General features: G+C 35.8%; 1 protein-coding gene across 1 annotated transcript in view; it reads right to left on the bottom strand.

Moving 5' to 3' along the window:
• The window catches only part of LOC123529605 (serine/threonine-protein kinase mTOR-like), a 106,770-nt gene extending 90,325 nt beyond the window's left edge, over nucleotides 1-16,445 (bottom strand). The window contains exons 1-8 of the mRNA XM_053520765.1: nucleotides 16,159-16,445; nucleotides 12,257-12,512; nucleotides 10,656-10,891; nucleotides 9,950-10,051; nucleotides 7,645-7,743; nucleotides 6,435-6,569; nucleotides 4,862-4,924; nucleotides 3,748-3,915 (exon numbers count right to left, since the gene is read on the bottom strand). Coding sequence (XP_053376740.1) covers nucleotides 3,748-3,915; nucleotides 4,862-4,924; nucleotides 6,435-6,569; nucleotides 7,645-7,743; nucleotides 9,950-10,051; nucleotides 10,656-10,891; nucleotides 12,257-12,482 — 1,029 coding nt within the window. The 5' untranslated portion in view covers nucleotides 12,483-12,512; nucleotides 16,159-16,445. The remainder of the gene's footprint in view (nucleotides 1-3,747; nucleotides 3,916-4,861; nucleotides 4,925-6,434; nucleotides 6,570-7,644; nucleotides 7,744-9,949; nucleotides 10,052-10,655; nucleotides 10,892-12,256; nucleotides 12,513-16,158) is intronic.
• Nucleotides 16,446-17,145: the final 700 nt, after the last annotated feature.

Below are 17,145 nucleotides of genomic sequence, written 5' to 3'. Positions count from 1 at the left end.
TTCTGTCAAAAATACAATTAGAGTTATGGGGTTTGTAACCACACATGCAGATGATGATTATAAAGAAATGTTTTAATTTCAAGTCATTATCTTTTAAAGTACCAAAGATATGTCTACAAACGAAGCTTTCGACAAAATGTATAACAACTTTCTGACCTTGACTTTAGGTATAATGGGCCCAGCCCCTGCACATACTTTGTATGCTGAACAATGTTTATGTGAACTTACAGTAAGATATTAGCAGTAGTAACAAAGGTATGACAGAAAAACAAAGGTTGCCGAAAAACTTAAACCTTAAAAATAACTTAAGTATAACACCTTGGTGACCTTGAACTTGGGTATAATGGGCCCAGCCCCTGCACATACTTTGTTTGTATGCTGAACAATGTTTATGTGAACTTACAGTAAGATATTAGCAGTAGTAACAAAGGTATGACAGAAAAACAAAGGTTGCCGAAAAACTTAAACCTTAAAAATAACCTAAGTATAACACCTTGGTGACCTTGTCCATGGGTATAATGGGCCCAGCCCCTGTACATACTTTGTTTGTATGCTGGACAATGTTTATGTAAAGTTACAGTAAGATATAAGCAATAGTAACAAAGCTATGAAAGAAAAAACAAAGGTTGCCGAAAAACTTCAACCTTAAAAATAAGTATAACACCTTGGTGACCTTGACCTTGGGTATAATGGGCTCAGCCCCTAAATATACTTTGTTTGTATACTGGACAATGTTTATGTGAAGTTACAGTAAGATATAAGCAATAGTAACAAAGATATGACAGACGAAATACTTTTAACCTTAAAAATAACCTAAGTATAACAGATTGGTGACCTTGACCTTGGGTATAATGGGCTCATCCCCTAAACATATTTTGGTTGTATACTGGACAATGTTTATGTGAAGTTACAGTAAGATATAAGCAACAGTAACAAAAATATGACAGAAAAACAAAGGTTGCCGAAAAACTTTAACCAAGAAAGGTCACGCCGACGCCGGGGCGAGTAGAATAGCCAACCATTCTTCGAATAGTGGAGCTAAAAATAGTCACAGCAAAAGTTCATTCCTTTATTGTTATCTGTACATCAAGCTTGTTCATCTGTGAAAGTTTGAAGCAAATCAAGCAAATAGTGTGGGAGGAGTTGGACACACAAAATTTTGGGACATACTGACGGCAGCAATGCTATATGCCCCCCACATAAATGTGGGAGCATAAAAACCAGAACAGCACTAAAGTCATCCTAGACTCATACATAATTGAGCCGCGCCATGGGAAAACCAACATTCTTGCATAAAACCTTTGTTTTTTGCCGATTTTGGGCATGCACAAACGTGTAAAAAACGTGTACAAACAAGGAGATTCTCGTGAGCACGCGCTGTTGGTGAACGTTTTGAATATGCTGTTGTGGGTCCAACGTAAGCAAATTATGGATCCCGAATCAATTTTGGCCGAAGTCGAAAGGTCCGAGATTTATGAAATCTTTTCATCTGCATATTTATTAAAAATATCATTTTTCAACCTAACTTTACTTTAACCTGTAATAAGCGCTACCTCTCTTGATACGCGACTGAATTGACGTTCCTTATTATTGTATTATTACGCGTATTAGACTCATAGTAAGTTTACACGCCGCGATTTAATCCCTGAAAATGATAGGCAAACAACAATTTACAAAAATACAATTTCGTTTTCCAAATTAATTTGAGTCGAGAAAGTTGACATGCTAACTTTAAATCTTACACTAAAACTTTTAAAAAATGTTTGTGTCTACTTTACACATCTATGCAGTCTACTGATACAGTGATGGTGTGTAATGTAAAGCATAAACATGACGAAGCGTAAAGTTTGAAGGATTTTTCCACAGTTAATGAACATTTGATGAACAGAAAGTATTTATTATATATTTTTCAATTTATTTGTAGATCTCACCAACCATGTTTGAGTTTATAAATCCAATCTAAGTTGATTATATCGAGGTTGGAAAAATTCAAATTTTTGTGTTTATCAAACTTTGATTGCGACGGGGTGGGGTGCAAAGCAAAATTTTCTAGTTATAGGCCTAGAGATTTCATTCTTAACTACATGAAGAATATAGGTATTGATACCAGTTTCTATTAAACGATAATATTTACATTTAAAAAGCGTAAGGGGCAGACTATTAATTTAAACCAAGCAGAATTGTGTTCTGTCGGCACCTCACCTGCAAATTGTGTAAAGACAGGATGCCGTGTAGGGTTATGCCCTTTTCTCATAATTCCGAGCCTCTAAAGCTAAAGTTCCTACCGATATATCGGAAAAAGGGGAAGTCATGCTTATTTTACATATATTTAATATTAAAGAAATTACCACAACAAGAATGTCCGTTCGACATGTATAAAATACGCACTGTTTCTGTATGCCCTGGAAATGCATAAATAAAACATGTGTCCATAACAACCTGAAACGGCCGACTTCGATCGGCTAAATGTCAGCTGGATAGTCTTGTTTTTTCGATATTTCCAGCACTTAAGTTGTGTTTTATGCAAGAATAGCGATAACGCACGTTTGTTTCGTGAAACAACATCTGCAGAATCCCTCGGGCTATGTTGGTGCACTCGCCCTACGGGCTCGTGCACCAACCAATCCCTTGGGATTCTGCAGATGTTGTTACACAAAAAAACGTGCGTTAACCCTACATAGTGGCTTTGCGACCAGCATGGATCCAGACCAGCCTGCGCATCTGCACAGTCTGGTCAGGATCCATGCTGTTCGCTTTCAAAGCCTATAGCAATTAGAGAAACCGTTAGCGAACAGCATGGATCCTGACCAGACTGCGCGGATGCGCAGGCTGGTCTAGATCCATGCTGGTCGCAAAGCCACTATGTTGGTTTTCCCATTGCGCGGCTAATATCTCTTCAACGTGATGATTTTTTACACATTTTTCAGTGATTTACCGAAATATTATTGAAAATATAATCTGGTATTTTCACACAAATATTTTTTTCTCTATTAATAAACTATATAACGGGTAAATTTAGCCAAAACATGAAATAAAAATAGAATTTGTTAATTTTACATGTAAGATCAAAATATCTTTCACTCTTGAACACCATATCTTACACTATCACTCATGGCTATGCCACCCGTGAAAGTACTGCATCTAGTGTTAACTCATGAAAGATAATTCAATCTTACACTGAAACAAACAAATATCCTCTACATCTCCATCTCAATTTGGCATAATAAACAACAAATAAATTAATCTAAGATAAAGTTTTCAGGTTATGACTGTTGTCCAAACCTTTAGCCTGCTAAATTTCTAAAATGGATTGGTCCATCATTCAATTTGGCAATACCATTTATTATTCAAAGGGGTGTTCACTGACAATTAACTGACTGAATAGCAAACAGTGCAGACCTTGATCAGCCTGCACAGATGTACAGGCTGATCTTGGTCTGCACTGGTCGCAAGGGAAGAATCACTTGCCGCCAGCAGGCTAAAGGTAAAGGTTAATCTGCATCTTCATGTGCAAACCTTTCTGTTATTTTTAATCTTCAAAAAGTTATTCATGTTTTCTAGATTATCATTTAACCAGAGTTGCTTTTTATTTGTGGCATATTTTACAATTCTTGTATGCTGGACCCACAATTTATTCTAGTTTATGAGAATAAATTACCAAGACATGACCCGCAGTGTGTCAAAAATTTACCGTAACTTAAAAATGACTTCACTGGTTCAGGACATTTGCATTCCTGACACACTAACCTTGTCAAAGTTTTCTGCCATCAATTCCTTACAGAATCTGCTTTCGAACAATGTCGGTTTGCGCGTAATCTGCCTCCCTCCAAGACTGAAACTGCTCAGGGGAGACGACTTCTGCTGAAAGTGCTGTAATGCTAATAAGCTCCCTTGCATTTTATTTCTGGAAAACTCCTGCAATAAATGTACGAGACAATCTTTATTTTGTCTTACAAGTCACATGCAAGCAAGATACATACAGTCACTGTCTAGTTTTATTGGTGTTCCCTTTTGGCACAGCATTATCTTGGTTAGAACCACCAACCATTCACAAATTAGCTAGATGACTTCCTCAATGAAAGAATTCCAATTTGATGAGTCAACAATGATTAAGGATATGTGAAGTCAAATAAGTATCTTCACCCTCTACAAACGGTCCTTTAAGTATTCCATGTATACAGATATACTCCTATGACATTTCTTATCTTTAAAGCATATCTCATGTAAAACTTAAAGATATAAGTAATATATTTTTCAGCTTATTACCTGTACTTACCGTTTTGTGGTTTTCATCACTTTTCACCAAAATTTCAATTAAGTAGGAGCATGAAATTTAAAAATAAATGTGATTTTTGAGTTCATTGAAATTTAATTTTGTGGAATTAATGCCACCTTGAGATCCACAAAAATCAGCAGTTTTTCAGCATATTAGATTCATAAACATTTACACTTTCTCAAGCATACTGACATACATTACTCACCTTGACATATATTACTCACCTTGACATAGATTACTCACCTTGACATATAATACTCACCTTGACATATATTACTCACCTTGACATGCATTACTCACCTTGATATGCTTTACTCACCTTGACATACATTACTCACCTTGACATGCATTACTCACCTTGATATGCTTTACTCACCTTGACATACATTACTCACCTTGACATACATTACTCACCTTGACATGCATTACTCACCTTGATATGCTTTACTCACCTTGACATACATTACTCACCTTGACATATATTACTCACCTTGACATGCATTACTCACCTTGATATGCTTTACTCACCTTGACATACATTACTCACCTTGACATGCATTACTCACCTTGACATACATTACTCACCTTGAGTGTTTTTTCATGCAGGTACTGCTGTGCAGTTATCTCTTCCATTTCCATTCTAAGTCTCTAAAACAACAATAACAAAAATATAATATCAATGTGAAATCTGCCACAACCCATCTGATGAAAAAAACGGATACTCACCCGAAAATCATTATTTTATATCACATAAATGTGCACATATCTCCGCTGCAAAGAGTTAATCAATATCGAAATGGCACTTCCAAACTGACTCGACTGTCCTGAAGATTTGTGTCACGAATGGACAGATTAACTTTTGTTGCTGCCACCTATGGATTTATTGTTAACCTGACACACACGTGTAGATATTTTAAAAAATATGGAAAAATTTTCTGCCTAGCCGCTTTGCAAACTTTCAGGATTTTTCCCAAATTAAAGGTATGGTCCTAGAAGTAATACATTTACAGTGAAGCAGCTTACAATTTATACTGTTAAAGCACTTATGTCATCTCTGGTTAGGTCAACCTCAAGTTAAAAGATTTCAACTACATGTACTTTGGCATTAACCACTTCAATACTTTGTCACTGGTTGGTCACTTATACCTTTTTTTTTGACAGTTTATTAAGGAAAATTCTTCATTCTGGTAACAATTTCCTGTCTATGTACCATTAAATAAAATGCACCATGGGAAATTCATGGTTTTGTTCTGCTGGATTTTAAGCCACACTGAAAGATCTGGTCAATTGGCGATTTTCAAGCTTTCTAGGTGGAATTAGACTCCACATGTAACTTGTATTTCAAGCATGGGCAAGCTCATGGGTAGAACCATCAACCTTCTTGAATCTAGCTGAATGGCATTCTCACATAGGAAACAAGAGCACCGCAATGCAGAGCAATATACTCCCAAAGGTATGATATTTGACCCCTAAGTGTGACCTCGACCTTGAAGTGAGCCATCCAGAACATGCGCTCTACATGTCGTCTCAATGTAGTGAACATTTGTGCCAAGTTTCTTTAAAATCCTTCCAGCAGTTTAATAGTTACAGAGCAGACACGAAACATAGTCATATGACCTTTGACCCCTAAGTGTGACCTTGACCTTGAAGTGAGCCATCCAGAACATGTGCTCTGCACGTCATTTCAATGTGGTGAATATTTATGTCTCCTTCAAAGGGTTCAAGAGTTACAGAGGGGACACAAAATTGCTAACGGACAGACGGACACCAGCGTCCTAACATAATACGTCCCTTCAGGCGTATAAAAAATGTCTCTTGCAAGGTTTTGAACCCATAGCAGTGATGGTCAAATGATTTGAGCCATATCATGGGAAAACCAACATAGTGGCTTTGCGACCAGCATGGATCCAGACCAGATCCATGCTGTTCGCTAACAGTTTCTCCAATCCCAATAGACTTTAAAAGCGAACAGCATGGAGCCTGACCAGACTGCGCGGATGCGCAGGCTGGTCTGGATCCATGCTGGTCGCACACCCACTATGTTGGTTTTCTCATGGCACAGCTCATTTATCAAGGATCTTAACCATTTGGCCAAGGAGGCCCCTGGGAAGGATCTGTATTTCTATTCCCATTACTTTCCACTATATGAGATACATACCTCCCCTTCCACATTGCTGCACCTGAGTAATTCATTAACAATCAGGAGAGAGCCATGGGCCCAATCTTCTTTCGTTAATTTTTTCTCTCGACCATTTGTATCATCATACATTTTGTCTACCTCATCAAAACATTGCTACAAATACAAAATAATGATTTATATATATTCAATTTCTTATTCAAATGCCTGATCCAGACCCAAGCAATTTTAAAAGTCACATTTTCATATGTATCATTACTAAAACTGTCATTAGCAATCACCAAGTTTATCTCATTTTCTAGCAGTATTTTCCATATTTCTTGTAGAATTTAATTTAACTTTAATCTTGTTTACTACAATAAATTTCAATTAACCTAAAATATTTCCCAATTTGAGGAAAAAGCTGCTAAAATTCCATACTCTTAAAGAGTATGTATCACGTTCCCAAAATCTTGGAAACAAGGAGCTGCGTTCAATAAACGCTTGATGCCCCAAGTGGCATCCTGGTCGATAGATTTTGCACCTCAGTCTAAAACGAGGTCAAGGTCAAGGTCAAACTGAGGTCAGGTGATGTTTGAAGATGAGGAATGGTCACAGTTTACATCTGTATTAGTATCAATTCATTCTTATAAAGGGTATTGATGCTAGACGAAATGGTCCCATTTGGTTAACCAAGAGATGGCCCATATAAAGCAACCTAAGTCAAAATGAGGTCAAGGTCAAACTGAAGTCAGGTGATGTCTGAAGATGAGGAATGGTCACAGGTTACATCTGCATTAGTATCAAGTCATTCTAGTAAGGGGTACTGATGCTAGATGAAACGGTCCCATTTGGTTAACCTCGTACGGACAAACGGACGGACAGGACAATCACTATATGCCTCCCACATCAGTAGATACCGGGGGCATAAAAAGACATTCCTATCTTCTTAAGGATAATTTGATCCCTTGTCTATCAGTTTTTGCAATTTTGTTTTTGTTTACATTTAAATCAAGCTTCTAATATGGCACAGTATTCCTGAAGATATCTTATAACTTAATGTTTTGTTTTCTGATGCAGTATTATTTTCATCACTTTTTTCAATTTATCCTATAATAACACCGCATTTTTTTGCCATTTATCAAAATCCTTTAAAATCTACAATACTTCTGGCTGGTTTGTTTGTACTACATATACTATCTGACAGTTTTTAGTATTTCAAATAGTATAGAACATGTAAGATGAAACTAACCTTGTACCACTGTGAAGTCTGGCTGGTCTTTCCTTCACGCTGTGACGTTACCGCTAAAGCTGCCCTCAATGCTGCCACAGCACCTTCCCGAATCATGGGCTGAATATATCAAATCATGAAATCAATCATAGCTTAAAACTGCAGTATAATTTATAATTCTTCTACTAGTATTCTTAGAGCCAGGACACTGCATACAACAAATTAACTAATCACATTGTAAAATTAGATATTATCACGAGGCTAATATTTCACCCTATTTGAAATCACTGCCATGGGGCAAGATTAAAGAAATCTGACCATCTGCTTAAACATAACGGACTGTATTTATAACAATAGCATGTTAGAGAGTATTTATTTTTGTGAACACAGACAGCAAATATCGGTACAGCAGAAAATAAGCTGCAAACATTTCTGTATTTCGAGGGCTTAGAGCGAAACTTGTCTATCTGCTTCTATTTCTATATACAGATAGACCAGTTCTGCTCTAAGCCCTCGATTAACAGTATTTACTGAATAAAAATGGCTTAACTTACACTGCAATGATCCGGAGATAAAACTCAAATAATTTCACAGGAAACAAGAGCTGTCCATAAGACAGCAGGCTCGACTCTTCTAAGAGCTTAACTCTGAATTAGAGCTTTGCCAGTAAAAAAATTATAAAACTTTAACTAAAAAATTTAAGTTTAAAAGGGGCATAACTCTGTCAAAATTCAAATCAGAGTTATGGGGATTGTTTCTCCTGGTGTAGACTTTGATAGTAAATATTACTTTAAGTTTCAAGTCAAAAGCTTTGATAGAAACAGAGATATTTGACTTTATCAAAAACTTTAAGCAACAAGAGCTGTCACTAATGGTGACAAAAGCCCCCGCAGCGCCTTGACTTTGACCTGGTGACCTTGACCTTTGACATGGTGACCCCAAAGTAGGGGTCATGTACTCAATAAGTACTATCAGCATGTGAAGTTTGAAGGTCCTGGGTGCAGTGGTTCGCGAGTAAAGTGCCTTCATGCAAAAAGTTAACGTTGTGACAAACGAACAAACTAACGAAAGGACAGCTGGAAACTAATATGCCTCCCTTTGGGGGCATAAAAAATTCAATGTTAAAAAAAAAGGGACATAGTTCTGTCAAAATTCAAATCAGAGTTATGGGGATTGTTTCTCCTGGTGTAGACTTTGATAGTAAATAACTATTTTAAGTTTCAAGTCAAAAGCTTTAATAGTAACAGAGATATTTGACTTTATAAAAAATTTTAACACAAAATTCTAAGTTAAAAATGGGCATAATTCTGTCAAAATTCAAATCAGAGTAATGGGATTTATTTCTCTTGGTGTAGTCTTTGATGGTAAATAAGTATTCTAAGTTTCAAGTCAATAGCTTTGACAGTAACAGCGATTTTTGACCTTATCAAAAATTTTAACAAAAAAATCTAAGTTAAAAAGGGGCATAATTCTGTCAAAATTCAAATCAGAGTTATGGGGATTGTTTCTCCTGGTGTAGACTTTGATAGTAAATAACTATTTTAAGTTTCAAGTGAATAGCTCTGATAGTAACAGAGATATTTGACTTTATCAAAAACTTTAACAAAAAATTCTAAGTTAAAAAGGGGCATAATTCTGTCAAAATTCAAACCAGAGTTATGGGATTGTTTCTCCTGGTGTAGACTTTGATAGTAAATAACTATTTTAAGTTTCAAGTGAATAGCTCTGATAGTAACAGAGATATTTGACTTTATCAAAAACTTTAACAAAAAATTCTAAGTTAAAAAGGGGCATAATTCTGTCAAAATTCAAACCAGAGTTATGGGGATTGTTTCTCCTGGTGTAGACTTTGATAGTAAATAAGCATTTTAAGTTTCAAGTCAATAGCTTTGATAGTAACAGAGATATTTGACTTTATCAAAAACTTAACCAATGGCGACGCCGACACTTACGCCAACACCAGGGCGAGTGCAATAGCTCTACTTTTTCTTCGAAAAGTCGAGCTAAAAGCTGTTTTAAGTTTCAAGTCAATAGCTTTGTGGTAACAGAGACGGCAAGTGCAAAAGCTCTACTTTTTTCTTTGAAAAGTCAAGATTTGACCTAGTACTAACAAAGTTTCAATACACACTTGCATGAATACCCAAAGTAAATAAAAAGTGGACAAATTTTCATTGAAATCACCTACACTGTTATTCAGTAAATATCATCAACTATATGTCTTGTTGAGAAAATGTCTGACTTAGAGACTGCATCCACAAAGGCTGCAAAGAAGACTTACACCACAGGAGCTGCCAAAAAGACTATTGAAATAAGCCAATATACAAACCTTTGGGTCTCTGACAGCTGTGAATATACAGTCTAAAAACTGCTGTATTTGTTGGAAAAAGAAGGTAGGAGTGTTTACAGCCAGTTCTTTGAAACACAACACCTGAAATCAAAAATAATAAAAATGGTAAATATAAATAAGTTCACTTTCCTTTGAATGATATCCGAATTTCTGCTTTCAAATGATGGAAAGAAGAGTGCTGAATAACATCCCGTGATGTATGATGACTCTTGGACAAATTCTTTTTGAGATTTATGCGCAACACAAATTACGGACTGACAGATTAATGGACAATGCCAAGTCCAAGTGCATCCCTATAGATTGTGTGGAGTGCAAAAAATTCTGAAACAAGTACATAATAATTACACCAACTGGACAACTGAATATTCTGACAGTGTTAGAAAATTCCTACCTGCATGAATGTCTATAAATACTTTTTCAAGCACACACTGAGTCTGAAGCAGGACAACATATTAGAATTTAGATGTACGATAATGTGTATACTATGAAATCATTAATAATCGTGGGGGACTAATTTTCGTGAATTTTGTGGTTGAGTCAATCCACGAAATTTAATCTCAACTAACAAGTAAAAGTCCCATTCATTTTATGTTCAAAAGTTGAAATCCACGAATTTAATATCCCCACGAAATTGCCGTTTTGACCAAAACCACGAAATTAAATTATTTAACAGTAAATAACGTACTGCAGCTAGTCTTTTCCCCTCATTCCTGTCTCCAGTTAACCATTCCAGAGCACGTTTCACCTCAAACTCTACATACTCCGCTGCATAAGTACCAGAGGACAATGCTAGTATACCCATGGCTTTGGCTGCCATCTCCATCACACCCACATCATTCGATGGTAGCAAGTTACGTAAGTAGTTGGCAAAACGACTGATTCTCGTTGCAGTATTACCTACATCTACTCCAATCAAGCTCACTGAAATAAAATCAAGATGTCATCAAATCAAATTTCACATAAATACCTTACGAATGTTTCATGCAAAAGACAATAAGCAGAACTCAACAATGAGAACATTGTAAATGTATCATGTAATTGAATCTTTTTGCTAATTTTGCTGTTTAAGTACAACATCACCCATGTAGGATTTCATCTGTAAAGATAAGTTTGTGTGCATGTGTGTGTGAGAGCATGCGTGCAAAATTGTGACCTCTCATGTGTTAAAAGTCAACTGTGTGCGTGCATGCTTGTGTGCATGCATGTGCATGTGTTCGGGTTTAGTGTGCTTTTTTCAACAATTTTTCAGTCACATATAAACAAATTTAACAATGGTGTCTACTTGTACTTTTGAGTACAAAGCCAAACTTTATAGTACTGCCTCACTGGAATATCACCCCACAGACATGCGTCATGATATCCCATCCAATCAAATTATACTGACACCACACTGACCAGTCCTAGCACTATCCTCTTAATGCTGAGCAAGAAGGTTACTTGTACAATTTTTCACGTCTTTGGTATGATGCAGCCAGGAAGAAACCCATGATTTCCTGCAACTGAAGATGGCGCTCTACCACTAGCTTACCGAATGTGCATGAATAAACAAGCCTATATGTATGACAGTTTTTATCCTGTTTAAGAGAACTGTTTTGTTTGTTTGTTTGTTTTTGGTTTAACGACGTTTTTCAACAGAATTTCAGTCATGTAACGACAGGCAGCAGGGTTTTTTTTTCGGCCGTTTTTATAGCCGACATTCGGCTATATTCCCAATGCCAAAAAGTATGTATTTTTCCCAAAATGAGTGCAAAAATTCCCAATCTACATTCTGAAAAAAATTTCATCAAAATTGCACAAACACTGACCAAATTATGGACAATTTTGTGATGGCAGTATGTTAAAGAGGTTGTACAATGTGAAACAAGTGTTTGAGAAAGTGCTTAAACACATCCTTACTATATCCTATGGGACTGAATATTTCCCAATATGGAACATTTACGCGTCAGAATTCCCAATATTGGGTGTATAGGCTATGTTCCCGAAACAGAAAGAAAAAACCCTGGGCAGTTAACCTAACCCGTGTTCCTGGATTCTGTGCCAGTAAAACCTGTTCTCCGCAAGTAACTGCCAACTTCCCCACATGAATTATCAGAGGTGGAGGACAAATGACTTCAGACACAATGTCTTTTATCAAATCACGTAGAACATACGCATTATCGTCATGGAGAACATAAGCCCCGCCCGGGGATCGAACTTGCGACCCTGCGATCCATAGACCAATGCTCTCCCTGCTGAGCTAAGCGGGCACACACTTAAGCGAACTGTGGCTGTTAAATAAAACAATACCTATAGAAAGAATTCCTCCTTTCCGTTCACTGAGGTCTGAACTGGAGACCATCTCAAAGATGTGATGATTGAATTGGTCCATAAAATGTGTATGCTCCTCCAGTGGCATTTCTCTAAGCTCTGTGCTGACAAAATGATGCAGTTCATTGGCTGTTCTGATTCTTGTCTCTTCATTACGACTTTTCAGTCCAGAAACAAACTGCACCATAACAACCTGAGTTGACATGTTTGCAACTGTTTTCTCTACTCTGGTTTACTGAAATTTGCATAACAATGTACAGATTATAAGAATGAAATTAAGTAAGCATTGGTAAGGCATTACCTTGCAATTCTAAACAAATAATATGCGTGAGCAATGGCTTAAGTGAATGGAATTTTGACAAATGAATCAATCCACTTCTCTGGTTACGACTAAAAGATGATACAACACTAAACATAACAATTACCAGCAAGGCTTAAACAGGTCTAAAAATGCGGTACATTTACAGATAATCTGTAAATTTACAGATTTTTCAATCTGACCTGTTAAACGAGAAACATATAGGAGAGATCGCCATGACGTCACGCATAAATACCTGTTTATCTGGTGGTGGGTTAAACAAATGTTTTTACATCGTTTGTGTATGGGATCTGAATTTTTAATTTTTAATAACTTTTTCGCTCATTTATGGATTTTAAAAATTCAAAAAGTTTTGAAATGCTTACGATTTTCATATTTTCCCATTTAAATATCTTTTTAAAATGAATAACCGTTTTAAATGACATAAGATTTTAATAGCGGCGTATCGATCCTCCAAACTTTTTGAAAAAAACACTGTAAGTTAAGCGTTCATAATTAATTCATTTAATTTCGAAATTATAATCAAAAGTAATCAATAAATTGCTTGTTTTATACACTTTCCATTGATCAAAAAATTATTGATATTATTTGTGTTTTAAGAAAGTTTAAGCCGTTAGAAAAACATCACTGTTTACAAAAAACATGGAAGCTCGGCGTCTACCCACCTGGTCTTTGTCTTATCAGTTCTAAAAATAGAAAATACAATGGATTTGTTTACAAACACAATCTCTCCTATCCCTTAGGTACTTTAGCACTTTACATGTTCGAAACAGAGAGAGAAACTGTCATGAATTTACTACTATTGTCTTAAATAATGTCAAACTTACAGAAAGTATTAAAATAATCATATTTGTAACATAAGTGTTTGTAATCACATAATAATGAGCACTTTCAATTCAACGCCAATTTTTCTAGTTAGTTATCATAATAATCCATCAAAGTGATATATTTATGTTGAAATATGTTATATAAACACCTAATCTACGAAGATTTGATTATTCCTATCAAGATTTGGGTAGATTTGGTGAAGATTTGGGTAGATTTGTATCATTTGAGTTACTGGCCACCCCGGAATATCCCCCCATTCCCCGAACTTAAAGGAAGTGACTATTCCTACGGTCCCGTAAGAATAGCCTCACAGGCTATTCCTACGGCTCTCCCGTAAGAATAGTGAAATAGCCAGCAGGTGGCTATTCCTACGGCTCTAAGGACAGTTTTGTATGTCCATCTTGAATTGCACTGTACTGAATTAATTCATATGACATAATTTCGAACAAATTGTTTGCTTTTCCAGGGCCTCCTCTGGGTTTTTCATACTTGTTGCCAACCTTTTCGCCAATTTGAAAAAGTTGGAGCCACTTTAGAGCCATTTTTGAGCCAAAGTTCTGAGCCACTTTTATTTCTCTTAGTTGGCTGTCATAGTGTGCATAGAGAAATAAAATACTGTAAATAATTTCATTAGGAATAATAACAAGTTTTGAAGGTGCATTAGTTTATTGTAGAAGTAATTTTTATTTTTATAGCTCTTTGGTCAGAATTACCAATTTTTCAGGACTCATTTATTTTCGGAAAGGAAAATTCGGATTTTTTTCTATTCTAAAAGGTCGAGTTGAACACTTGTCTAATGATTTTTAAGAAGCCATGGTAGCAAGTGATATCTTCCAGCTTCTGAACATTTCAAAGAAATTAACCAGGTCCAGGATACAAATTGAGGTCGATGTGTTTTTGTTTTCGGATCCATCGTTAAAATCTTTTATGAAAACTGAGGAATTATAAAATTATCTTGCAAAAACTAACAAATTAAATGTATCTTTCGTACTTATTTAAAATTCGTCAGTCATACAACTGCATGCCACAAACATGTCGATCTTTTTTTTTTTTTTGTAAAAAATCGCAACACATGAAGTACACCGTAATCGGCGTTAATTTTGGTGAATTCTCGGCAGAGGTCAAACATACAAGCTGGCAGATGTTTTGATTACTGGTTAATCATCAATTCACACATTATTACGCAATTATCTTCTCAAAGTGTCAACCAACTTCAATAGTCAAATTGTCAACACCGCCTAGACTGGTTATCGATTTTATTCACTACCAGCGTCTAGGTAAACACGTGTATCGGGAACCAATTATTGGGCCGCTTATATCACTACGGAAAAAACAAATGCCGAGGAAAAAAAACTATGCGCCACTTATTTTCGCCAGTTCGCAAAATTTAGCGCCAAATTCTTAAAATTATCGCAAATGGCGACATTGGCGATTGACAGCAGAGGCCCTGCTTTTCAGTATCACACCGAGAGAACAGGAAGTGATTTCGAATAATGGAAAAGGCTTATTTATGTCTATGTGTAATATTGTTGTCATCGAATGATAGATCTAGATTCTATATATGTATAGATATAAGCAACAAATCCATAAATTCAATGAATGTAATGATAATATTGTGAGTAATAAATATGTCATTATTCTAAGTTTACATCATGTTTTGAATATCATGCTGATGGTTGTATGTCCCCTTCATGTCTCTGTGATAAAAAAAAATAGAGAAGAGAAATGAAGATTGACAAAGGTAAACAATTTATTCGAAAATATACCAGTTGAATTAATTCAGTGCAATGCAATACAAGATGGCCGTACAAAATGTCTTTAGAGCCGTAGGAATAGCCACCTGCGGGCTATTTCACAATTCTTACGGGAGAGCCGTAGGAATAGGAGAGATCGTGTTTGTATACAAATTCTATTTTTAGAACTGATAAGACAGTGATCGGGTGGGCAGAAGCCGACCGTCCATGTTTTTTGTAAATAGTGATGCTTTTCTAACGGTCTAAACTTTCTTAAAACACAAATTACATAAATATTTTTTGATCAGTGGAAAGGTTATAAAACAAGCAATTTATTGATTACTTTTAATTGTTATTTCGAAATAAAATGGATTAATTATGAACGCTTAACTTACAGTGTTTTTCAAAAGGTTGTGAAAATCACTACGCCGTTTTTAAAATTATATGTCATTTAAAACGGTTATTCATTGAAAAAAGATATTTGGATACAAAAATATGAAGATTGTTAGTATTTCAAATCTTTTTGAATTTTGAAAATCCATACATGAGCAAAAAAGTTATTAAAAATTAAAAATTCTGATTCAATACGCAAACGGTGTTAAAATCATTTGTTTTGCCAACCACCAGATAAACAGATGTTAACGCGTGACGTCATGGCGATCTCTCCTATAGCCTGTGAGGCTATTCTTACGGGACCGTAGGAATAGCCACTTCCGAACTTAAAAGCCTAAAGTTAGGATTACAATTGATCTTTATTTTCTCTGGCCTGACTGCCAAGTGTCATTACAGGTCCACCACCTTAATCCTGTGGGTTATCATACGCTATTTTCAAATCATATTAACACGTTTCTAGCTCCATCAGTTTAATAATAAACGTCCTGTCAATGTCATACGTTTTCGCGAGCACAGATATTTTTTGCAATTTCTCAAAATTTCTTGCTTGACAAACACATTTTTTCTGTTATTTCACATGATTTCATTTTACTTAAACTATTACGAACCTTAAGAAGCAGATTGCTGTCCTACAATTCAGTCTATCTACATTTTTATTGTTCAGGAAATTTATGTTTTCTCCATTTCTTTTTTTTTGACGAATCAAGAAGGATGATGTTATCGTCATCTTCAAGACAGATTGAACGAAGTGTAGTCTCAACACTCACGAATGATGTAAAGAAATATATGAATTAGAATGGAAACTGATTTGCCCGAAAAAGAGCAGCCAATACCGGTTAACCGGAATTATTCTCCGCTATCGGTCGGAGATGTGGCCGTGGATCACCTTTGTTGTACCATACTTGAAACAAACAAGTTCCGTTCCGTACCGGTACTAACGATAAACCCGGACAGATCCGACCACCTTGGAAATATTTTATTGCAATCGGTTATTTATAAAATTGAACTCACCATCTAATAGTTTCCATTTACAACACCAACTGGTGTAAATAAAAACAAAATTGGTAAATATTCTGTATAAATAAATGAAGGCTTAAATGAAGGCTTACATTTATCTGTATAAAAAATATTTATCCAAAATTGCTGGGGAAGAGGGTGTTTTTTTTTTGCGCATGCTCACCGTCGCCACATGAAAGCCTGACATTGGGTCACTTTTCATTACTTGATCAGGAATGAGTGTTGCAGCTTTTGGGGGGAAAGTTTCAATATAATACTACGAAGAAAATTTTGTAGAAGACAAAGAGTTCGAATTTATCATCTGTCAACCAGCTTACAGTCCCCATTTTACTAACCCCTTTCAGGGCCTCACATCGTGTGAGTTTGCTAACTAAATATAAATTTGAATTATGTAAAGTTTTCAGCAAATGTTAAGCTTTATTTTGATACCAACCATTTATTACAAATTGCAGAAATAAAAAAGTTGCAGGTAAAAAACCTCATTTTCTTTTCGGGTTTATCATCAGTACCAGTAGGCCTAATTAAGTAATTAAGGAGGCGACTTGTCATATTTCCAAGTTGACAAGTTTTCAGGGGTA

Source organism: Mercenaria mercenaria, chromosome 13, assembly GCF_021730395.1.
Source record: "Mercenaria mercenaria strain notata chromosome 13, MADL_Memer_1, whole genome shotgun sequence".
Lineage (NCBI taxonomy): Eukaryota > Metazoa > Mollusca > Bivalvia > Venerida > Veneridae > Mercenaria > Mercenaria mercenaria.
This window is presented reverse-complemented; position numbering and strand designations above follow the sequence as displayed.